At 38.4% G+C, this 25,338-nt stretch overlaps 3 protein-coding genes across 3 annotated transcripts in view; 2 read left to right on the forward strand and 1 right to left on the reverse strand.

Annotated features, from left to right (window-relative positions):
• Nucleotides 1-2,899: 2,899 nt before the first annotated feature.
• The window catches only part of LOC134822559 (GPI inositol-deacylase-like), a 31,672-nt gene continuing 9,233 nt past the window's right edge, over nt 2,900-25,338 (reverse strand). The window contains exons 12-18 of the mRNA XM_063833670.1: nt 21,661-21,820; nt 20,467-20,593; nt 19,363-19,542; nt 19,027-19,120; nt 16,144-16,268; nt 4,917-5,106; nt 2,900-4,380 (exon numbers count right to left, since the gene is read on the reverse strand). Coding sequence (XP_063689740.1) covers nt 4,046-4,380; nt 4,917-5,106; nt 16,144-16,268; nt 19,027-19,120; nt 19,363-19,542; nt 20,467-20,593; nt 21,661-21,820 — 1,211 coding nt within the window. The 3' untranslated portion in view covers nt 2,900-4,045. The remainder of the gene's footprint in view (nt 4,381-4,916; nt 5,107-16,143; nt 16,269-19,026; nt 19,121-19,362; nt 19,543-20,466; nt 20,594-21,660; nt 21,821-25,338) is intronic.
• LOC134823449 (uncharacterized) lies at nt 6,407-7,918 on the forward strand. The gene is made up of 3 exons (XM_063834908.1): nt 6,407-6,803; nt 6,950-7,019; nt 7,129-7,918. The coding sequence occupies exons 1-3, from the start codon at nt 6,456-6,458 to the stop codon at nt 7,851-7,853; spliced, it is 1,143 nt and encodes a 380-aa protein (XP_063690978.1). The 5' UTR covers nt 6,407-6,455; the 3' UTR covers nt 7,854-7,918.
• Nucleotides 10,599-12,881, forward strand: LOC134823065 (uncharacterized). The gene is made up of 3 exons (XM_063834414.1): nt 10,599-11,485; nt 11,598-11,667; nt 11,795-12,881. The coding sequence occupies exons 1-3, from the start codon at nt 11,027-11,029 to the stop codon at nt 12,517-12,519; spliced, it is 1,254 nt and encodes a 417-aa protein (XP_063690484.1). The 5' UTR covers nt 10,599-11,026; the 3' UTR covers nt 12,520-12,881.

A 25,338-nucleotide genomic window follows, 5' to 3' on the forward strand; every position in this document is an offset into this window, starting at 1 on the left:
ACCGTGGGGTTGATATAATATTACCTTCGCAGCTTAAACTATTGTTCGTGGACATCGTTTTATTACACATTACATGACACTGACAGACTGTTCTCAAAATTGCTTTTCTGTTTATAAACAGATTGAAGATGCAACGGAATGACAGGATGAGCTTCATGTTGAAGGGAAGCGAGCATTGAGCAAGAAGCTCGAAAAGAGAGCCGCTCATGCTCATAGGGATTGGCGCGCCTGTAAATAGTTGCTTCGCTTTGTAAACAGTGCGAACATGAAGTAAAGGTACCGTGTAGTGGCCGTAGTACTAGTATTGGCTGTACCCGGAGCAGAGCTACGAGCTGGAAAGGATTGTATCGCCAATCGAGTAATATGGCTTCACATGCGTCATGCACCCCATCCATCGCCAATCGCCATTGATTGGATGAAGGGTCATGTAACGTCTAATTCCATTCAGCAAAGATCTTAAATCTAGAGAGCAAAGTTGTGCTCCAAATCTTAGACAATAAACATTCAGTCGACGAGAATTCTGGAGAATTCAGACTATTAAAGCTGTCTATATTATGAGTATTTTTTTTAGAGAGGCTGGGCCAAAATAGCCCACGAGAGGATAGCATTGAGATGCTCTGCCTACCTCTGGGGTGTGGCAACCCTGGGGAAGATTGCCCCGTTGCCGGTGAAATCAGAGTGAATGGTGGAGGATGGTGTAAGAAGTATTATGAGTATCATGACGCAGTGAAACTACCGGACTATGATGTATGGGGACTTGTTAGTGTAAAACTCCGTTACAAATTGAACTGGGGTCTGGCAATACTACACCTCAGATCAATAAAATATGATAAAGATATGTATAACTAGACTAGTCGAGAAAATTGTCAGTCAGGCTATATCAATATGGCAGCTTTGTAGATGTTGTGACAATGCTAGTAGTGGTCCCAGGCTTGCGACTGGAATTGCGGTGTTAAATCGATTTTAAGCAGGTATAGGTGTAGCAACTACTGCTTGAAAACTTGAAGTTAACATTGACAATTAACTGTGAAAGAGTGGTTATAACGTAAATAAAACTATAATTCCGCGCGACGCGACACAGTCACAACCAAAGAAATAGCTCTCGCAAAAGGTAACGTATATAATATATATATAACTTCTAGGGCTAGGAAATAAGGAAATGCAAAATGTGACAAATTGATTTTCGGTCGAAGGGTAACACGTGCACTTGTACTTGTAGCAGTGATGTAGCAGCTGTCATGATACCCTCAAATTGTTCAAGTCAAGTTACCACTCAAGCTGTACGACAGGTCTTTTGCAGTCCAAGGACCGAAGCTGTGGAACATAGTGCCTCACGTCACAGTGAAGGCTGATACATCATTTGACATGTTTAAGTGTAGTTTGTCGAACTTTCTTGCTTTGATACCGGACAACCCTCCGGTCGCCGGCTACAGGCACAGCTGCAGTTGGTTAAACTCACTGGTTGACTACTCGCCATCCAGGTGGTCAGATATCTGATGACCCTTCCGGATGAACTCAACAAAGTAACGAAGTAACGAAAAAAGTAGTTGTTGGTTGTACTTGTATAATTGTCATACGTTGTAGACCTGCCGCACACTCGTGCGTGGCTGTATCGTGGCTTTCGCCGCTTCGGCTTACTCTTAGTGAACAGTGAAACGCGACGAAAATGGGGGTCACGATGTGATACAACTACAAGTCGTATTGCAGGCATGATCGAATGAACCTGTCAAACTCATAGTCATATTAATATCGTAGTCATACGTTTAAGGGATATCTTTATTAAAAGGAAAAGAATAATTTAAAGTAAAATATTTTATAAGGTTGATAACTGATAACGCTTGACTCTTGAGCTTAATTAGCATTAAGTATTGTTATGTTGATGAAAAACGTGAATCATGATTCATGGTGTACTAATAGTAATGCTATCTAGTGCTACAGTTGTCTCACGTTGCGACCGGGACCTCAATCATCAATTATTTTTCAAATAGAGGCCGGGCTGCTTCGTGGCGGCCCAGGAGTGGAGTGGACACGCGCCGCGCGCATGTCAGGCTAGGCAGCGTCTGGCAATACTACAGTACTGTCAGTAAGTTTTTAATACCTCAAAATTAGATGATTCATCGCAGAAATTTCTATTCAAGAATGCACCCCAATTTATGATGCTTTTCAGACTACAAGTCCGCGGCCGATGGTGTCAAGTGTGCATTCTTCTTAGAGTTTTTCTACCAGTACAAAATTGCATTGGGCCGGGGACTATCATCAAAAAAATTGGGAGCTAGGCACAGTTATTAATGAAATCCAGGGCCCTTTCTGCTTACAAAAAAAGGAAAAAAATCGTTCATGGTGATATGCATATTGTTAACCATTAACCGTTAACGGTTCACAAAAAACTAATACTAATAGTAATAAAACCATCGCCATCCAGGTATCCGGAGCCTTCTCTGTGCCGGGACGTAATGAGATTAAATATGTTGCAGATGCAGATGAATAAAAAACACTCCTCGTGGATCGGATATGATTAATTGAAATGACACGTGGAAAAGCGCGAACACTCATTAAAATATTAAAGAAAGGACACGTATTATCATGCCGCGTGTTCTTTTAGGAAAATATTGATATCGGCTCGGCCAACTAAATACTGAGGGGAAATCGGGTAAGGCAACGACATTTACAATTTAAGTTTAACTGTTTCCAATAAATATAACGTCAAGATTTTTTGCCACGAAATAAGGATATTGACATTGTCACATTGATATGCATTGATACGATAACTTGATGTTATCACGTGACATTTATCGTCACTATGTAGTTGTACCTTCATTGAGATATAACCATATAAGCGTAGAGATTCATTCGCGTTGAAAGAGAACAAATACTCGACACGGATTGAAAGTCTGAATTTCACGTAAAATGACAGATTTTAATTTAAAATAATGTACCCTCCAACAGTGTTAATTAATTAAATGAGGGTTGAATTTTGATTCAAAGTAAAAAATTATGGGAATTACCATTTGTAAAATATATATTTCTAGTCAGATTTGGAATATACATTTGTTATTTCTAACTGTAAATGCTAATGAAAGTGTCAATTCTGCCCGCTTAATCTTATGTAATGTTATGATGTGTGAGCCTCATAACTAAGAGTAATTTTTCATCGATTCAACTGAAATCTAATTGTATGCAATCCGCAGTGAGTATAAAGAGGAACAAGATATTATTGATAAGTTAGGATGTAGAAATGAAATCAATAACAATAATATCAGCGATACATGAACAACAGCTATAATAAGTATAAAATAATAAACAATAAGTACTCCGAATACTAAACAGCATAAACAAACTCAGAACATTGCTAATGCTACTATCCATTCTAATATATATATAAAGCTTTGTTTGAGGAAATTTAAGAAATCAGCGTTGTTTTAATTTATCTTCACCATTTAAGCATTTAGCTCTGTACTGTAGAAAGTATGAATTTCATTTGACTATGACGACAACGTTGTAAGTATTCTGATTTCCTAATCGATACTTTTTACCGCATCGAAAAATATCAATAACAACCAAAGTTATGAATAATCATAGAGTGAGCGCAAATGCGAACTAGTTATGAATATGACGTATCATAAACTTAAACTTAAAGCATGGCAACACTAGTTGCTAACAGTAACCTGTGCTTGCTCGCGCACGTGCAATCTCTTGTTGTTGCTACGCAACGACGCAGTTAACCTTAAAATATCCTAAAATAACCTAAAATATCGCCATTATTGTAACGTTTATTTTACCTCACTTCCGACATTAATTATAAAAAATCTAAAGCCTAAATCAGGATTCTAAGAATGCTATAACGGGTGCATTTCCTTTTTCTACAATCTTGCTAAAAATCGCGAAGTCAGAACGAAGGGTCGGTTTTTGGTCAATTTTCAGTGTTTTTTTCCTATGTCCCCGTTGTCGGGGGGATTTCGTCAAAATATAATATAGATATATGTAACGCTGGACTAGTTAGTCGAATAAAGCGTTAAAATCATTACACATTTATACCGGAGTACCGTCACGAGACTTTGCTTTTAACGGGAGCTGAAATAAAAAACCCGGCTAAAGAAAGAATAGCCGTGTAAAGCACGGGCACAACCAAAAACGCCCTCGTCAAAACCACCGTAACAGTCAAAAACCTCAACAAGTTTAACACTAGCACCACCTTGCCAACACTCAGAGCAGAGATATCGCGGGTGGTGGCATCAGCAGTACACAGCGTCGTTGAAAGGCAGCAGCCGATGACAGAGAGTGGTAGAGTAACGCGTGAGGCAACGTCTCCCTCCAGCCAATAGAGGCGGAGAGAGAGGTTCTTGAGCCAGGATAGAGTGACAGGGAGTTGAAGACCAGTACCTGTGTGGTGGAATTAGTTAAACTTAAAGAGATCAGTCACATCATGATGTGGGGGGAGAGAGAGAGAGAGAGAGAGAGAGAGAGAGAGAGAGAGAGAGAGAGAGAGAGAGGGGGGGGGGGGGCCGGGGGCACTTGAGTGGGGGTTATTATAATATGTCAAAACTAAAGTTGATCGAGCGATTTATGAGTGCCTAACCGCAGTGCCTATGGACAGGCGAAATTTAGATTAAACTTAAAGGATTAATCTCAGATCAGGTACTAGAAGTTTGACGTTGAGGGTTAAATGCTGAAGATGTAAGTTAAATAGTTAAATACTACAGAAGAATCTCAGAGCTCGTTATTTAAGCGCAGCAATATAGAATTGTATATAAAATTAATGGGCGATATGCGTTACTTTTGCAGTAAAGAGCGGGATTCATGTTATTAAAATCAAAGAATAAAGAAGTCTGTGTTTAACCAGTAAAGAGTATAGTGTAGCAAACTTAAACCGATCAAGGGGTGATTAATTAATTAATTGTAAATGTAAGATCTCTTACCGTAAATCTGCAAGAGAAGAAGCGCCTTGACGGCTGGGTGGACATTTTTCCTCGACACGACGAAGAATAGCAGGAAACCCAGGTTGAGAATGTTAGCCCACGACCCAGAAGTGAGGAGACCCGCCACTCCGAGAACAGACTGGAACTTCCAGGAGAAGAAAATGGGTCGGCAGCTTCCTAGACGAATTATCTGAGGTTGGAAGTTCGGAGTTATTTTCTTTGGATACATCAATAAATATCTGCCTTATATTATAAATCTCTGCTTATTATATACTTATATATTATCGATGGTATTAATATTATTTTTATTAGGATAAAATCTTTTCATTTCGAGTCAGTGCTACTATGTTGCCTGTTCCTGTGATGAATTAATCGGGAAATAAAAAGAATATGGTAAAAAGGAGCGTGTCACCTATCACTGAAACTAACTTAATTTGACTACTCCAAAGTCATACATTTTTCTACTCATTAACTTTTTACCTAATGGCAACCCGTTCAAATATCATGTAATCAGAATTTTGGCTGATATGTGAACGATCTTGGTAATGTGGTATGTAAAAATGGAATGTGCACGTATTTGCAGGTGGTATATATACAGGATAATATCTTTTACAACAGACCTCTCCGTTAAGTCCACTCCCTTTGATATCTAAAACAACCAATTCCATTCAACCAGCTTGAGCTAGCCTTTAACATAAATAACATGGGTCATGCTTCTGCACCCACAACCTGGAAATATTCTTTTAAACTCAGCCGACAGCCTTCCACGGTTAATATCAACTACCGCTGGGTTGTTTGGAAAGAATCAAACTTCATAGAAACGTAACCATCCGATTCCATAACCTCAAAGTCTCCACACTTAACCACAAATTCGGAGAATGTCAGAAATAACTTGACAATCTCTTGAAACTGTCACCTAGGGATCCAATGAAAAAGCAGTGGTTTATAGATTTCGATTAAAGTCCCAGTCTGTCACAAACATAGACCACACACGACATTTTCGGCCAAACTAATTTTATGCCAGTCACGAATATTTCATCGGGATATGTTAACACGCTCCAAAGAGCAAGCTACCCCTATTATACAAGAAGACGGTTTTCGATTTGATAGAAAAGCTGATGGTGCGTCCATCTATAATCTAGATAGTACATATATCGTCCCTGCAGAGGAGTATCAAATTTGGCAGATCTAATCCCTGAACTCTGATCTTATTAGCTCAAAAAACTCATGATAGCTTTGGCTCGTAATATAACTCATATCTAAACAAAGATATGTGTGTAACTTACTTACAACATGTCCACTGACCAGCACGTTATAACATGATGCACAGAACTTAAACTACCACAAACCATGATGGCCACACGCCAGTAAGACGTGGTTCATTAGATATTGTAAGCTCATCATGTTTCTTTCGCCATGTTGCCGCTTTTTTATCTTTGATCTAGACATACAAAAGCCATGTAGATAGTCCTCGGTTAACCTTCATACTTTGGAGACATTCAAAGCTTGCTAACACACCTGATAGACTACACATCAGCCATGGCAGACAAATTACCAGTTTCTCAGCCGCAGATCCCTGAGAGGAACCCAACCGGAACCTGGGAATCGTTCGTAAACCCCTTTAAAGACCTCACTACACAGCCATACAACGAATCAACAAAAAGTAACCAAACTGAAGATTCCGGGTTCAAATATAATAAGTTTTACCTGACCAGAGTTGTCATGATTCCTTGTATTATTCTCATGGTAATCTTCTCTCTGCTGCTTGTTTACATCATAATGAAACACCTGCGATCTATCATGAAACTGTACATGTCCGTTATATTCTATGCTCTCTCCATCCTGTATTTTGCTATCCAGATCATCATCTTACTCCTATATGATGAGGTATTTCTTTTATTGCACTAATCGAATCTAAGCTATTTCTTTCAACTTTTCCTTAAATATTGTGTTAATTGGTTAAGTTAGCAAATATAGAAATAAGGATTAAGATCTTCAACTTCAAACCATCATCATGATAATATTTCTTGCAGATAAACCCAGGAAAGATTCCTGATTGTGACGGTGCTCCAGATCAAATGTTCATTTCATTTCAACTCACAGGTATTTTCATTAAGACTAACGTCTGAACTTGTACAATATAAACACAATAATTAGTTCACCATGACCTTTCTGCGTTTTAATCAGCTGCTAATGATATAAATCTCCTCAGGTATCATCATGCCTGCGATGGCAGTTCTAGCGGTGACAGTGGTCCGAGTGGTCTTCCTGAAGTCCCCATTTCGCTGGAGAGAAATCCTGACCTACAGGAACCAATTAATAGGGTTCAGTTTGGCAGTACTGGTGACATTCATACTTGGTTTCCTTCCCTTGCTTCAGCTATGTGAGTTGGAAATGGTCAATAACCAGTGTGTTCTGGTTAAATCCTGGACTGTCAGATGTGTTGCCTGTTTTATCCTTTCCTGTGGAGTCGGCTTGGTCGCTCCTAAACTTGCAGTCGCAGTCATGTATTGCATTATCTACGGAATCGTGAAAGAGGCAAGGGAAGTCAACAAAGCGCTCTCCACAAGATCGACATTGCTCTCCAAAACGTTAAAGACAGAACCTCTGTCATCGGAAAAAAAATCGGAAGCCAAAGCATCTGTAAAGGACAGGAAGGTTAAAACGGAACGGGAGTCTTTCCCTTGGTCTATTGTGGTGATTTTGCTTCTCAACATCGCATCTGCGATCCCTTGGGTTATCCTCATTAGCGCACCAGAGCTTATCTACAAGAAAAGAGACTCCAGAACTTTCTTCTTGCTTGATATCCTCTACTCCGTATTACTGATTGCAACCACTGCTAGCCCAATAGCTTACTTACTGACGACTAAAGTTGTGAGGGATACAACTTTCGGTACTCTGAGAGGTTGCTTCAGAGCGATGTTCTGCTGTGAATGACTTGATGCTCTAAAAACCTGAGTAAGCGAATATTACACGATAGTTGAGTGTTGCCATACTATCAAATGTGATCATTATCACTGTAGATAAATTTGAAATTGGTAAAAATCCCTCAAAATATTTCTAAACTGTGCTGATTTATTCTATGGGTATTTTTTGACTCCCAAATTGAGTTTAATGATGATCTTTTGAGAGAATTTATTTTCGCACGTAATAACATGATACACATAACTAACACAAACCATAATGGCCACGGGGAGTGGTGGTTCATTAGATACCTCTGTTTAAATTGTCTATCCATCACAATCTGATGAGTCAGTTGTTACTGACATGACACGGTTCATATTGGAGGTCGTCGATTACTCGCTTTGTGGTGCTGTAAAAGTGGTCTGGGTCTCTTTTCCTTTTTCTTAGTCACTCCTGCACCGCTAACTTTGATTGCTGAATTTGTCGAGAGTGCAAATTTTGTCATTCTTGATAAAATAATATTCGTTTGGAGTTTCTCGAGCTTTCTCCCTCAACTCTGCTACAAGTTTCCAATGTTCTACTTGCTGCTTCAGGGTTCGATAAGGTTAAGTTTCAAGTAAACATTTCCGATAAACGTGTTTTGAGCTCCTTCGAGTTTCTCAGAAGATCTGCCGATGCGGTTGAACTGTTCAATATGACTTTGACAGCCCTGGCAATGCATACTTCCTTCACCCTTCTTCCGATCCCAATATCATTGGGTTTTTACTCCTAATTCTTCTACTTTGTCCTTTACATCTGTTTAAATCTTCTTGAAATGAAATGAGGTATTTATATCCCGCTCATATGATTATGGAACAGTCGAACTATAAGAACGCCCACCAAGATCCGTATCTACAAGGCTGCTGTTATTACCATTCTGTTATATGGAGCTGAAGTCTGGAGCACAACAAAGAAGCAGATGAAACGGTTTGAGGTCTTCCATCTGACCTCCCTGAGAATAATCTTGAAGATAAAGTGGTTCTTCCATGTCTCCAATGAAGAAGTTCTCAGGCGTGCTGGGATTAAATCTATCGAAACTTTCATCGGTGCAGCTAGACTAAGGTGGTACGGACATGTTGTCAGAATGCCAGAGACACGTTTTCCCAATTTCTTACTGGATTGGAAATTAAACTATGGAAAGAGACTGAGAGGACGACCCCGCAAAGGCTGGATGGCCTGTGTACTCAAGGATGCGGCTGAATTTACAGGTGTCGATAACATCAGCAGAGACGCAGTAAAACAGTTAGCTCTAAAGCGAGTGGAATAGAGGAACATGTTACGCCGTAGAAGAGATGTGTGTAATGCAGGCCACTCCAACGACTAGGAGGAGACCTCTTCATGTATGTAGCATATGATTAACCAACAACACAAGGAAGGTGGTTAACCATGTCAGAGCGGCTGACTGTGAGTGATGTGAGCAAATTTGTAAAAGTGAACTAAAGTATAACTCATCATAAGGCAAAGACAAAATTAAAACATCTTTTATTGTAAACCACACTTAATTAAATAGAAGCAGAAACCATACAATACATGTAGGTATAATAAAGGTAAGTACAGTGACATAATCAATCAAGAAAAAAACAGATCCTAGAAAGTAAGAGATCAATCTTAAGGGTGATTGATTCAATAGTAGTTCATTCTGGACATCAGCTAGTTCTTTGATTGCATGTTTCGGTTCCGATTTCAACGGATTTACTTCTAACCATCCGTCTAGCTAACAATTGAAAACTTTCTACTTTAAAAAAAGATGACAGTTCCTTTTTCGGTCCTCCATTTGTAAATACTAGCTCTACAGCCTGATCTGTAAAATAACTAATACTAATAGACTATCGGGACTTAGGAGTGAGTCTCGGAGTCTAATTGGGAGCAATTAACTGTAATTTATTTTAGAGCAAGGAACCCTTAAAAGTTTCGTCAAGACTAAAAAGCCCTGGTAAAGCGAACTTCTGAACTTGTAATCTGTTTTAAAATAATATAGGTCGGCTCCACGTACGTCCTCGTACCTCCAGATAAAAGAGCGATGTTGAGGCAAGTACATAAATCATAACATTCCCTAACATCATACTCGATCATATTTCAACTCCATAATAATTAAGAGATCATGCTTTGTTAATGATTGAAATTAAAATCATTTGTTTAACTTAATCCGTTAGTGTAAAACTGAAGCGGCCAACCAGACTAGTCCTCCCGGGGCGTACCGATGATAATCTCTGCCTGCTCACATGTACTACACACTACACACTGCACTAATTTAGTCGTTTAGCGACTAAAAACTATAATTACTCACAATAATTAAGTATCGAACACTACTCTAACACGATAGAGACGATATTTTAGTATCGTATGCGCAAATAAATATTATACTACCGTTATTGTTATTGAGTCTTATTGAGTACTTTCAACACCTACTAATTAGGTATTACATTCAACACAACAGAAGAAAACAATATTTAGCTCGGGTCAGTCGAGTGTATGATGTTGTACGTTGAGACCTTAGTTTGAATATTCAATAACACCTTATCCATACGAGAGTCAACAAGTCTGATGAGGAAATTGAAGACAAGATCCTATAAAGTCTTTATAGCCTAACTTTCTTGTCAGCTTGGTTCCAGTTCAATTTTGATACCGGATCTAAGTTCACTTCTGAGCACTTTTATATTCGCCGAGTGAAATAACCGTGAGAGTTAATTAGTTAATGCCTACATCCAACATTGAATACACAGTTTGACACTACACCATGTTGACTATCACAAATAGCAGCTCACGACTGTGTCGTATGTTTGTTGCTCTGGTTCATCATCATGGAATTTGCAACGCTATGTGGGTTCATTGAAGCATTTCAATAACTTAACTTTGTATTTATATCGAGATCTTATTTGTAAGAGGGCGTGTATGAGTACCAACTTTTCACTAATGATTAATTTTTTCGGTGATCTAGTCCCAGAAATTTAGTTAGTTGAAACCATTTTTAGGTATTTGACTACTTTTTGTCCTTGTTTGATAGTACGTCTTAAATTTGACCATTTACCTGAAATCATATTCAATAATTGCTATTTTATCATTTAACGATTTCTATAAATTAGTTTTGCCATTCTAAGGAAGAGTCTAGACATCCTGAAGAGATAATTTGGAGAAATTGAAAGCAGCAGATAGACGTCATATCAGCCATGGCTGACATATTCTTAACCCCGGTTTATGAGGCCCCTCCCGCCCCCGACTTACAGTTACAGACCCCTAAGTTTCCTGACTTTAATACCCCTGAAATGGCACGCAATGCGATAATAAACCCTTTTGTGGACCCAGTTTCTTCTCCGTTCCCGATCCTATACGATGTGATCATAAACCCCTATGAAGAGTCGACAAGTCAAAAGCCATTCGGATTTGGCGTTTTCCGCAATGGAAGTAACCAAACTGAAGATTCCGGGTTCAAATATAATAAGTTCTACCTGACCAGAGTTGTCATGATTCCTTCTATTATTTTGATGATAGTCTTCTCTCTGCTGCTTGTTTACATCATAATGAGACACCTGCGATCTATCATGAAACTTTACATGTCAGTTATATTCTATGCCCTCTCCATCCTGTATTTTGCTATCCAGATCATCATCTTACTCCTATATGATAAGGTATTTATTTAATTGCACTAATTTGATTTTTGTTTGCAGTGTGTAAATTGGTAAAGTTGGCAAATAAAGGAATTTTTAATTTTCCAAACCATCATGATAATATTTCTTGCAGATAAACCCAGGAAAGATTCCTGATTGTGACAGTGCTCCAGATCAAATGTTCATTTCATTTCAACTCACAGGTATTGCCATTGACTAAAGTCTGAATTTGTACAATATAAACACAATAATTAGTTCACCACAACCTTTCTGTGCTATAATTTAGAAATTCGTTTTTCAATCAGCTGCTAATGATATAAATCTCCTCAGGTATCATCATGCCTGCGATGGCAGTTCTAACTGTGACAGTGGTCCGCGTGGTCTTCCTGAAGTCCCCATTTCGCTGGAGAGAAATCCTGACCTACAGGAACCAATTAATAGGGTTCAGTTTGGCAGTCCTGGTGACATTCATACTTGGTTTCCTTCCCTTACTTCAGCTATGTGAATTGGAAATGGTCAACAACCAGTGTGTTCTGGTTAAATCCTGGACTGTCAGATGTGTTGCATGTTTTATCCTTTCCTGTGGTGTCGGCTTGGTCGCTCCTAAACTTGCAGTCGCAGTCATGTATTGCATTATCTACGGAATCGTTAAAGAGGCAAGGGAAGTCAACAGAGCTCTTTCCACAAAATCAACATCACTCTCAAAAAAGTCAGAGACAGAACCTCTGACTTCTTCATCGGAATTGGAACCCAAAGCAGCTGCAAAGGACAGGAAGGTTAAAACGGAACGAGAGTCCTTCCCTTGGTCTATTGTGGTGATTTTACTTCTCAACATCGCATCTGCGATCCCTTGGGTTATCCTCATTAGCGCACCAGAGCTTATCTACAAGAAAAGAGACTCCAGAACCTTCTTCTTGCTTGATGTCCTCTACTCCGTATTACTGATTGCAACCACTGCTAGCCCGATAGCCTACTTACTGACGACTAAAGTTGTGAGGGATACAACTTTCGGTACTCTGAAAGGTTGCTTCAGAGCGATGTTCTGCTGTGAATGACTTGATGCTCTAAAAACCTGAGTTATGGTGATCTATAATTGCAGTGTAAGCGAATATTACACGATAGTTGAGTGTTGCCATACTATCAATTAATGTTAACTTATGTTAATACTTATTTTATTTTATGAGTATTTCTTGACTCCCGAATCGGGTTTAGCAATACTGTAGAAAAGAGGATATATTTTCGCACTTTTTTACGTCCAGCAATATTTCCCGTTTGGCATGCTTTTATTTTGACAAGAATAGGTTTCTTAGAATAACTTTTGCTCAAAAATGTGTATCATTTCACCGTTCGAGAACCTAGATTATCTTAATTCATTCAATTGTGTATCAATTTTGTGATACAAACAGATTGATATATCAAGAAAACCCTTGTTTAAGTTGCAGTTATGCATTATGCTATAAGTTGAACATAACATACCCACATATATATTTTGATAAAGCGATAATAATCGATATTTCTTATAATAGCACAACCGATGCTTAACTCAAAATAGCTTCGTTAACTTCTGATAGCTTCAAAAACGATTTTTGCAATGGGCCCTGTTATTCAAATATAAAATTAATTTATCATCAGAACAAGATAGACCTCTATTATCAAACTAAATGTTTTATTTTATGGACCAGAAAGTATCTATTCATCTGATGCAGTCAATTCCATCTCCCACGAACAGACCGCCACAGTATATTATAGATAATTATTAATCATAATTATTATCATGCGTGTTCTTGGTAATAATCGTATTTTCCTTACTTTTCGTACATGATTTGATTTGAAACTTTTACAAAATAGCAAGTATACAAATGTACAGCAATTCGAACAAACATATAAAATGGGCCGAAATGTATAAATGCTAAAAAGCGTGGGTCAGTGAAACAAGTACAAAGGACAACTTTCAGAACAGGAGTTTTTTGGCCGCCCAAAGTCTCAATAACATCACCTCCACCTAGTAATAAAATTATGAAATGTGAAAAGTGTGAAACAATCAAATAATAATGTATGTATATAATATAATTATCTCTCAAATACAGATAACGTCCGTAAACTCTTAAAATACTCCTACAAGTACATATTATACTGATCGGTGTCCGAGAAACATGAATTACGTCATCATGGTGTCTTCTTAACCCGGCTACAGACCTTCCCGTTACGGATGCAGTGGTCGAGATGAGTCTGTTCAGCCCTCTTCTTCTTCAGGTCAGTTACCATGTTCTTCCTTGCTTCACGCTCTTCACTGGATCTATCAGGACAGATCCATACATCTTTGTGTGCATCAACTATCCTCAGTCTCCCTGTTTTCATCAGAATCTGATGAACTGCTGTTGAGCTTGGAACGGTGATCTTGACTGGTCGGATAGCCGTACCTGGCCTCTTCCAGCCGACTCTAGTCGCTTCGAAATGAGGTTTCTCCCCGATCTCCTCCAATACTGCGGTTACCAGAGCTGGAAGCTGTTCTTCATCCTCTTCTTTCAGTCCAAACACTATCAGATTCTTGCTCCTGTCCTCCTCTGCAGCCACACTCTTCATTACATTCTTCAGAATTTTACTGTTGCAGACCGCGCCACTTGTGCTGTTCTTTTGTACAGCTGCACTGTAGCTCTTAATCCCTGTCTCCACCGTTGTTTGTACTGTCTCTTCAACTCATCAACTGACGTCTTAAACAACTGTAGTTGTTCGTCCTTCTGCACTAGCAACTGGTCCTGCAACCTGACAATCTTTTCCTTGTCTGCTAGTGCTTCCGTCTTGAGGCACTCAACGATTTCCATCATAGCGCTCATCTGACTACTCTGCCGTCGTACGAGGTCTGCTGCTTGCATAACCCAGTCTGCCATATACCTTTTATAGATAGACGGAGCCATTAATATTTCTTTGTCCATATCTCCATGAAGGTCGACGTCGTCTATTTTCAGTTCTTTTGCCATCGAAGTGAACCATCTATCAGCACAGCCCTCTACATCTTCCTTTTCTTCATAGTTGAAATCCTTGAGTTTCTTCTGAGATCGGGTCAAATTTAAATCATCCTCCGTGGTGTACATTGTATAGTAATGTACAATTATACACACGCAAAGGCTAACTACGCGGTAGCAGCAAACTGAACTTGGTTATCAACTTTTTTGAATAAATACACAAATTTTTTTCAATTGCCTGGTTGTTTTATTGACCACCCAATCAATTTAACACACGAGAAATTTACAAATAAATGTTAACCAAGTTTCCCACGATTTACAAGATTTGTGCAGAAGGGTATATAATACATGTTTACATAGTACAATTTTGGCAGGGAAATCAGGGAACAGTGTTCTTATGGTGCCTCACACCCTAACACACATATTAGCTATAAAAAGCCACGAATTGTGACAGAGAATACACGTGACAGACGCGGGTTAATTCCTATTTCCAAGAATGCCACGTTTCTGATGTCATGGGAGTAGAACTTGCAAAGAAGAATTTGGAAAGCAGAACTTTCAAAGCAGAATTTGGAAAGCAGAACTTTCAAAGCAGAACTTTCAAAGTAGAACCTGCAGTCAGCAGTGAATATAGCAGTTTTACTTTAACTGCACAGTTATGACATTCACTGTTTTAGCCCGGGAAGCCACTTATACAATATTTATATACATTATACATTATACAATGTAAAACTCCACAATCAAAAACTAATCATGTCGATGTTTACCTATATAACCCCGCAAAGTATTCTTTACACAATTTGAACACTTGCTCTACCAACCCCTGCTATGCGGATTAACGTTATTGTGCTCTCTCTCTCTAACTGCGACAATGGATCCAGGAGACTACAGCGACTACTCAACTAGTTTACATGTTAACAACCCCCCCCCCCCCCCCTCCAGTTAACATGTTAAATAATAATAAGTTAGATTGCGAACAGAGAGCGGGTTGTATTTTCCTTGCAAAGTACAAGTTTAAGTATTTATAAAGTTAATAAATAATCCAAAATAACCTTCTCTTTAATTTTACATATTAATGAAGTGTATCTTTGAATTAGAAGTAGAACATAAACAAAATATCTATTTTTGAAACAATCCTTGTATCATTTACTGATGAGTTCCGTAGAATTTTTCCGTTCCGTTTATTAAAATCACAGTATATATGCCGTACAGTGACAGTGACAGTGACAGTGACAGTGACAGTGACAGTGACAGTGACAGTGACAGTGACAGTGACAGTGACAGTGACAGTGACAGTGACAGTGACAGTGACAGTGACAGTGAAGGGGTATCTACAAACCACTAACCAGTAACCACTCATTATAGTGATATATTCTAACGTTCGTAATGAGATTTAAAATATCGCCTCAGAGGGACTCTATCTCGTTATTTATATATATGGTATAATGAGGGTTTTAATAACTCGATATAACACTCAAGTTACAAAACTTGAGTTGTGGCAATTCAAAATTACGTTAAGACAAGATATATGTATTTACTTGTAATCAGAGAATATAATGATCACAAATCAGGTTAACAGTCAACATTCAGTCAAGCGGTATTTATATTTATTAAACTAAATACTTTGCTGGTTTGATTTCCCAGGACAGGGTACCCGGTAAATTGGTGTTTATTTAAAGATATTTGCAATTTAAAGGTATTTACAGTAGTACTTACGGTGATGAGTTTAAACAGTAGAAAGGAAAGGTAGGTGCTGATGTGACATAAGACGTAAACTAAAGTGTGAACTGTGAGCAGTGCGGTGAGGAGGATCTCAGCTTCTACTGTCAGCCAATCTATACCTGAAACATTCACCCAGTTAACAACAACTAACAACACTAACTCAATTAACATCATGAAAAATTGACCTTAGACTAACATTCCTTCAGCAGAGATCTGGTATAATACATTTTTGTCGTTTTCTAGAATAATCATTGCTATTTTGTCATTACACCATTTCGCCATCCACCGAGCGAAAAATTCATTAAGATTGGCGAACACTTTTTTGCCAATTTTACCAGACATCTATGGCAAAAGTGGCAAAATAAAATACAAATTATTAGTTGATAACAGTACTGGAACTGCCATTTTACATCTTTCAGAATCAAATCCATGTTAGGCCAAATTTCTACAGTTAATTAGAATGTTTAACAATTAATTAATCTAATCCCTTTTTATTGCTAAATCTCAAATCGTCGATCTTGTCTACACCACGTACATGAACTTGTCAAATTCGTAATAAAAGCTCCTTTATCCAATATAAATTAAATTACAACGAGCTTTAATTTTGGCTAACTTCCGAGATTTTCCGCCCTAAATGAACTGACGCCCTAATAACGGATTCAACTCTCCGAGAGGAAGCAGAGCATAATAGGCATCACAGGTTATTACAATAACTACAGTTCTCATAATGTATTGCTCGTAATGTAGATTTGTCCTTCAATAAAAGGTGAAATTGCAATATATAGCCGGAAGGTCCAATTCTGTTCCCTGATTATTAGAAGCACTGTTGCCTCCAAGAACGAATTTCTACACTCCTGCTAAACCTACTTACATATTAAATCTTATGACAAATTCTACCGATCAAATAGAATAACTTGACCGTTTCATGGCAAAAACATTTATTGATTTATTGATTTATTGATTTTGTATTAACCCTTCGGGGCTTGCGTGACCCTTATCATAGAACTGGTTTTCAGGACTGGCAGTCTGACCTATTGCCTTGCCAGCATAGGTGTACTTATATAGTTTTGCATGGTTCAGTTGCATAGTAGTGTCCGAATTGCACTGATTCTAGCCCGAGTAGTGTTCGAAAGGGCGCCCTGTTTTGACATACCTCCTGAGCCGGTACTCATTTCCTCTCTGAGCTAGCTAGTGTATATCAGTTTCTTGTTGGTGTTTTGTCTGTGTTTGTTTGTCCGTAGTAGGAATTTACTGTAACTTTGGAGACTGGGCGCAGTAATGTCCCAGAGGGTTTGTAACATCATGGATGCTGACTAAGCTTACCTGATCCTCTCCAACTTGTATTAGTACACTACTTCATTCACACCAGTCATTTCACTACATTAAACTGATTGAGGTTATGCCCTTTGTACATGCTGAAGCGATATGCTATGATGAGTGGAATATGAGTTAGGATCAGTTTGGTCCGTTTCATGGCAAAAACATTTATTGATTTAGAATAACTTGACATCTTGGGTATTTACAGAGTATATTTTGATGGATCGAATTAAGTAAATATTTGAGATTTGTCTTCGACAACCCGGTCCCCGGCCCACAGAGAGTTTATACCATAAAGATTTTTTTCTCCCCAGCTGCAACCTTATTTCCACTAAGACAGAGCAGATGTTTGTTAACGTTTTTCCCACCGAAGAAATCAGAGATTTATTAAGAGAAATTTCAGCGACTATCAATTTTAAACATTACGTGATGTCTTGTACAACCTCGATCATCCTGCATGACACCACCTCTCGTGAAATATAGAACATATTTTCATATTCATGACAACACTTGGCTGCTTAACCGATAATAATAACATTGCACCGGCGCGGCACATCGTTTATCTCCACAGACAAGAGCAATCTCAATATTGGTATAATGCTTGATATGACAGCTCCACTTCTCAAAGAATTACGCTATCTTTGCAATAAATATCTTATGTTAATCTGAAGTGGTTAATGTGTGCCACCACCCAAAATATAGCTGTCATTTATCAAGGCATTTAAATTTTATAAACATATTTTGCGTACATGTGTCCACTTGATAATATTAAGATCTCCACCATTTTAATAGAATCTCTCGAAACTCAGTAGTAGATAAGGTCAGCGTTGACATACGTTGACATACGTTGCATGCCACTTTTCGCGCGCGAAGCGTGCGCCGCGGTAACATACGTAACATGTATCAAGGTCAGCGGTTATTTCCAGAGCAGAAAATATTCTCGACAAAAAAACTTCTCCCATATTAGTCCGGCGTGTAAGATATCATATAAATAAATAATACAAGTTGTCACGTACCAGTAGTAAATTATACAAGTTGTTACGTACCAGTAGTAAATTATACATGTTGTTACGTACCAGTAGTAAATTATACATGTTGTCACGTACCAGTAATAAATTATACAAGTTGTCACGTACCTGTAGTAAATTATACAAGTTGTCACGTACCAGTAGTAAATTATACAAGTTGTCACGTACCAGTAGTAAATTATACAAGTTGTCACGTACCAGTAATAAATTATACAAGTTGTCACGTACCAGTAGTAAATTATACAAGTTGTCACGTACCAGTAGTAAATTATACAAGTTGTCACGTACCAGTAGTAAATTATACAAGTTTTTACGTACCAGTAGTAAATTATACTTGCATTGTCACGTACCAGTAGTAAATTATACTTGCATTGTCACGTACCAGTAGTAAATTATACAAGTTGTCACGTACCAGTAGTAAATTATACAAGTTGTCACGTACCAGTAGTAAATTATACAAGTTGTCACGTACCAGTAGTAAATTATACAAGTTGTCACGTACCAGTAGTAAATTATACAAGTTGTCACGTACCAGTAGCTTCATGAAGAGAAGGTATCCCCCACTGAAACACTTTCACAACTATGATAAAGAAAAACATAAACATGTTGCTGTGGTCTTGGGTCAGCTGAAAGAAGTACCGATATTTACAAAGTGATGAAAAAAAGACAAAAAGGATTGGTTTGCCATGGACGTCTACACTCTACAATCGCTAAAACTTAATAACCGATTCTAAAAGAGCCTTGTGGCTAATATAGAAAGCAGAGGCCGTTACTTGTCCAAATAAAGGCTGTATAATGTGTATATATATATAACATATGCCACAGCTAGTCACCTAGTTTCTCTAATAAGTTGATGTCCCAAACTTACCGAGTAAAGAAGAGCTGGACTCCTGCCCCGGACCAGGTCCGCCGCAGCCCCCAGCAACACAAACAACAGGGCACCTCCAAAAAGAGAGTAGTGGTATTTGATGAGGTTAGCAGCTGTTCTAAATCCGTCCGTCTGTATTGTCACTGTGTAGCTACAGGCTGGATCCAGGATTAATTGTATCTGAAAATTTGGGATATGTTAAATAAACTGGTAACTTGTTGGAATGTTTTCAGCCATTATCAGCCAAGGTAAATATATCCAAAAGATAAATATTATATCCTAAGATAAATATATTCAAAGAATAAATATATTCTAAGATAAATATTATATCCTAAGATACATATTATATGAACTAAGATAAATATATCCTAAGAATAGAGCTTCTCCAAACCATATTACGATAAATTGAATAGTATGTCTTAAAACATATATCCACTGTATAGATATTCTGACTGATGGTGGTAGATTGCTGTAGATTCTAGGTCCATATTTGTTGTGTACGGTTACATAGACTTGGATATTGGTGCGCTGCATTTGTTTTGATCTCTGACAGCCATTACCCAATCAGCTTCTAACAGCGACTAATCTAAATCCCAGGACAGCTGTCACATGACGCAATAAATATGGCTCACCTCCCCGAAAATGTCCGGGTAAAGTTTAAATCTCATCAATAATCGATTAAAAGATTCCAGCTAAGCTGTCAAAACACTGCACGATTGCACATGTGAGAAGGTATAAAACTATGCGACATTTCACTGCAATGTTGCCAGCAGTACCTCGTGAATCTCGTATATCATATTAAGATCTGCCTGGGAAATTCACAGATATGATAATTTACTCTAAATATATCATTATATATCATACTATGTATTAAATAAATATCATATTATTATTATAGCACACTGTCGTCACTCGCACGTCAATGAGAGATTTAGTTCTGATTAACTGCATATCAATACGTGATTCTCTTCAGTTTGGGGGCTTAGTATTGGGCAACAGAATAAATCATGAAAGTGGGGATTACCAGTATGGGCAAGACACAGCTCAAAAGATAAACTTCAACAGAAAGAAGAAGAGGCTTGTTCCAGAACGGCTAGTAGTTACCTGAGGGTGTGAGAGAGATTTCTGGAAGGGTTTGACAGTCAGTAGCTCTACCATGATGTCGAGCCCACCGTCCACACTCTGCGAGTAGGTGTCCTCCGTTTTGGAGATCAGTCTACCTATAGGTAACCTGAAATTGGTATGGGTTCTGGAGATCAGCCTACCTTTAGGTAACCTGAAATTGGTATGGTTTCTGGAGATCAGTCTACCTAAAGGTAACCTGAAATTGGTATGGGTTCTGGAGATCAGTCCACCTATAGGTAACCTGAAATTGGTATGGGTTCTGGAGATCAGTCTACCTATAGGTAACCTGAAATTGGTATGGGTTCTGGAGATCAGTCTACCTATAGGTAACCTGAAATTGGTATGGGTTCTGGAGATCAGTCTACCTATAGGTAACCTGAAATTGGTATGGGTTCTGAAGATCAGTCTACCTATAGGTAACCTGAAATTGGTATGGGTTCTGAGATCAGTCTACCTATAGGTAACCTGAAATTGGTATGGTTTCTGGAGATCAGTCTACCTATAGGCAACCTGAAATTGGTATGGGTTCTGGAGATCAGTCTACCTATAGGTAACCTGAAATTGGTATGGTTTCTGGAGATCAGTCTACCTATAGGTAACCTGAAATTGGTATGGGTTCTGAAGATCAGTCTACCTATAGTTAACCTGAAATTGGTATGGATTCTGGAGATCAGTCTACCTATAGGTAACCTGAAATTGGTATGGTTTCTGGAGATCAGTTTACCTATAGGTAACCTGAAATTGGTATGGGCTCTAGCTGGTATGATTCTCAACCTATCGGATGCTATATTTATTATTTGTGTTATGTCATCATCTAAGTATCATATTTGTCATCTTTCAAATGAAGATACTATATCTCTGCCGTATTCTGACAAATGTGCTTAAAGACCATTTTTGATAAACCTCTGATTTTTTAGTGGTCTTAACTCTTAAAGTAAATTTGTCAAAAAACGACAGATATAGGAATTCTATTAATATCATAGTTTATTGACACGCATAGAGGACATTTAATCCACTGATAACCTCCTCGATCTATTTAAAGTTATTTGAAAGTTCTTAAGACAACTAATCATTAAACGCACCCACAAACTGTCAAACTATTTCCACAGATCTCCGACTGATGCAAAAATAGCTCCCATCTGACAACTAAATGGATAACTGACAGACACAAACCTCTGGGATGATTTGAGGAGGGTGCAGGAGCCCTGTTTTACGGAAACTTGGGTAACAACCCAATAATCTGTACTGCTCAGACTGGGAACTGACAACATCTGCTCTGCTCTGTCCGCAATCTCAACACTGTCCGGCTCGTAAGAGGACAGTTCCACTGCACCTGTGCACAGTTACAGGTTAAATATCACATTTTATGTTGTGAAAAATGTTAGTCGTAGATAAACTGCCGTTTTGAAATTTACGAGGACATGTTCGTCGTGACATCATTATTAAACATCCGTTTTGACGGACCCATGGCCATGGGTGTGGATTAAGAACTATTTACTTCAAATTAAAATAATGTTGGTTCAAGTGCTAAAGTGGGATGGTTAATAAGTACCATGGTGATCGTTTATACCTTAAAGCTCAGATCATTTATCAAGAGCGATTGCACTTGGTAAAGATCGTGGTACTTTTATTGGTATTCAGACGTTGGTTCTATAAGATGAAGTAGAGAGGTTAATTATTAATACTGTCACTACCAGCATGTCAGCTTCATGACGGCTTCATGATCAGTTTATTTAAGTGGTTCTTAAATATTGCAGGTTCTAAGATTGACGTCACAGATTTAAAGGGGAGGGGGATCATGAGGTAGCATGAGGTGAATCATAGTAAAATTGACTTTAAAAATATTGTCTATATTTAATACAGGCCATCGTCTATCATAAATGCATTTCCACTGAGACCGCGATATTCAATTTCTTTATTCTTCTTTTTTTTCAATTCTCAATGCTATCTTCTCCAAGATTTTTATTGGGATCGTCAACAGGTACAAACAATTGGGTGTGTGGATCCCTTCAGCCTCCTAAACATAGAACACTTAAAAGCAACATAAATAAAATCACTGCACAAGTCAACCCCAGTGAGATCAAGATCAGACTCATTTACTAATCTGGCCATGGGTTTTTTTCTGAATCTAAATATATTCCCAATTTTTGGCAAAAATACAACTTTTCTTAGCATAAATTCTAAACTATGCAGTCCTCCAAATATCTTGATACGCTACAAGTCCCTTTAAATCTTAATCGAAGGCAAATAATACCAATATGAGCACCATGTATCCTCGCCAGTCCCTCTCGTATTATCCTATAAAAAGCCATTTCTGCAGTTCAACCATTCAAACCCAAAATATCCATCTTTATCATAATATTGATCCTTCAGACAGGTGAGCGACGTAAATCAGCCGTCACGCTCTTTAAAAGCAAACTATTTAACACGTAGGCCGGAGAGGGAGAGAGAGGGAGAGACAGAGAGAGAGAGAGAAAGAGAGAGAGAGAGAGAGAGAGAGAGAGAGAGAGAGAGAGAGAGAGAGAGAGAGAGAGAGAGAGAGAGAGAGAGAGAGAGAGAGAGAGAGAGAGAAGAGAGAGAGAGAGAGAGAGAGAGAGAGAGAGAGAGAGAGAGAGAGAGAGAGAGAGAGAGAGAGAGAGAGAGAGAGAGAGAGAGAGAGAGAGAGTGAGGGTGAGAGGGAGAGGGAGAGAGAGAGGGTGAGAGGGTGAGAGAGACTGAGACAGGTGGCCTCAGCTCCAGACTTTCTTACCGATATCTTAAACTTGCTCTTTAATGCTCTGGGAGACTCGTTAACCTTCAACCTGCCACAAATTAAGATCATCTCGATATATTGTAGATATTACAACCAAGCGTCGTTGATCGATATCTCATATGAGTTAGGCGGTAATTGACTGATCTTTCAGTGACATACCACAAACTTCAAAACTGGTAGCAGCGCAGTAAAGATGTTGACAAAACTGAGGGAAGGGATGGAGTGACAGTGAATTTTTGGGAGTAGTCTCGCTAAGTAGTTAGCGAGACTACATGTAAAGCATGTATTTGTTTTGATCATGACAGTTGGTGACTGGGGGAAACTTGTCTAGTTATAATTCTACTGATAATATAATCTAATTTTAACTTGTCAAGGGGAAGTTGGTCGTTTAGCTCCGGACAGTCTATGCACGGTCCCTGCACGGTCCATGCAACTTGTCAAGTTATCATTTTACCGGTGATATCGGTAAGTAAATTCTAATTTCAACTGACAATGTCTCTTATAACTTTATAATGGATCTAGGACCTTGGTTTGTAGCAACTAAGAGAGGAGTAAAATTTATTTCTATAGCGCTCATTGAAAAATGGATCAAATCAAATCAACATTCTTGATCAATACAACTCATCATTTTGATAACCTCCAGCTCGAATAGGTTTCCTAGTCATACATCCCAAGAACCTTCCAGTTCAGTTTGAAGTTGGCGGTAATTAAAAGACACTCTAGCGGCCAGTGGTCGACATCAGAGTGTGGTTAATTTGACTTAAATGGTGTTTGATCATGTGATAGGTAAATGTCCCGAGCAAGCAAGCAATAAGACAAGCATTTAATCCACCATTTAAAATCACAAAATATAACGCTCGACTGCAACTACAGCAGTTGGAAATTGGAATACTTGGCCTGTCTGGTATTCTAAAGTATGGGTTAGTTATGTCGGACTTCCATCCTCGGCCACTCACTTAAGGGGGCCGGGGGGGGTCTTCATCAAAATTCTCTCGAAATTGATTTTATAGTTGTTTCTGATAGAGGGGAGTGATATATATCAGCTACCTTTGGTCCCATGGAAAAATATTGTTCCTAGCCAAAATTATCGCCAGTCAAAGGTCAGCGCTCATGTGTAATTGTATTGCGCGAGCGATTTTCAATCGCGCGCCCTGAAAATCGAGTCTAAAAATCTATCTTCTCCTACATTTTTTGAGCAATCACCCTGAAACTTTCAGGATATGTTCTAGGGATCATTTAGAAGATATCTGTCGAGCCGAATTTTGAGATAGGCCTTAGAAGATTTTTTATTCAATTTTGAAAATCTTGGACCTCATTTTTTTACGATTTTTCCAGGTCCAAGATTTTCAAAATTGAATAAAACATCTTCTAAGGCCTATCTCAAAATTCGGCTCGACAGATATCTTCTAAATGATCCTTAGAACATATCCTGAAAGTTTCAGGGTGATTGCTCAAAAAATGTAGGAGAAGATAGATTTTTAGACTCGATTTTCAGGGCGCGCAATTGAAAATCGCTCGCGCAATACAATTACACATGAGCGCTGACCTTTGACTGGCGATAATTTTGGCTAGGAACAATATTTTTCCATGGGACCAAAAGCAGCTGATAGATATCACTCTCCTCTATCAGAAACAACTATAAAATCAATTTCGAGAGAATTTTGATGAAGACCCCCCCCCCCCCCCCCCCCCCCGGCCCCCTTAAACTACGAGGATCACGCACGCTAAAGAGGTTCCGTCTCCTGCCATTAACGTTTATTTACCTGCCCTCTACAGGAACTTATATTGAGCGCGGTTTTTCTCTAGAAGACTATTTAAACGTATAATTGTGCGAGTGATACGTCAGACCAACAAGATGATACTAAGTGATAATTTTGTAGCACCTTATTCTATCGAAAAGAATTTGTCATTTTGGATACCGAGCCTTAAAGATTACAATTTTGACTGTGGCTTAGACTATGTGAAATTGGTAAGACTAAGACGCCATTATTCATTATTCAACTATATTGGCCAAATCATGCGGGAAAAAAACTAAAAAATTAAAATATTTGATACTCGTTTCCGTCTCGTTTTTACTTAACTTATAGATAAACTAATAC

Source organism: Bolinopsis microptera, chromosome 11, assembly GCF_026151205.1.
Source record: "Bolinopsis microptera isolate Bmic1 chromosome 11, MBARI_Bmic_1.0, whole genome shotgun sequence".
NCBI classification, from domain to species: domain Eukaryota; kingdom Metazoa; phylum Ctenophora; class Tentaculata; order Lobata; family Bolinopsidae; genus Bolinopsis; species Bolinopsis microptera.

Excerpts from the sequence above, each read along its gene's own strand:
- LOC134823449 (XM_063834908.1), top strand. The coding sequence starts at position 6,456 with ATGGCAGACAAATTACCAGTTTCTCAGCCGCAGATCCCTGAGAGGAAC. Across the intron at positions 6,804-6,949 it reads TCTTACTCCTATATGATGAG|ATAAACCCAGGAAAGATTCC; the intron begins GTATTTCTTTTA and ends TATTTCTTGCAG. Across the intron at positions 7,020-7,128 it reads CATTTCATTTCAACTCACAG|GTATCATCATGCCTGCGATG; the intron begins GTATTTTCATTA and ends AAATCTCCTCAG.
- LOC134823065 (XM_063834414.1), top strand. The coding sequence starts at position 11,027 with ATGGCTGACATATTCTTAACCCCGGTTTATGAGGCCCCTCCCGCCCCC. Across the intron at positions 11,486-11,597 it reads TCTTACTCCTATATGATAAG|ATAAACCCAGGAAAGATTCC; the intron begins GTATTTATTTAA and ends TATTTCTTGCAG. Across the intron at positions 11,668-11,794 it reads CATTTCATTTCAACTCACAG|GTATCATCATGCCTGCGATG; the intron begins GTATTGCCATTG and ends AAATCTCCTCAG.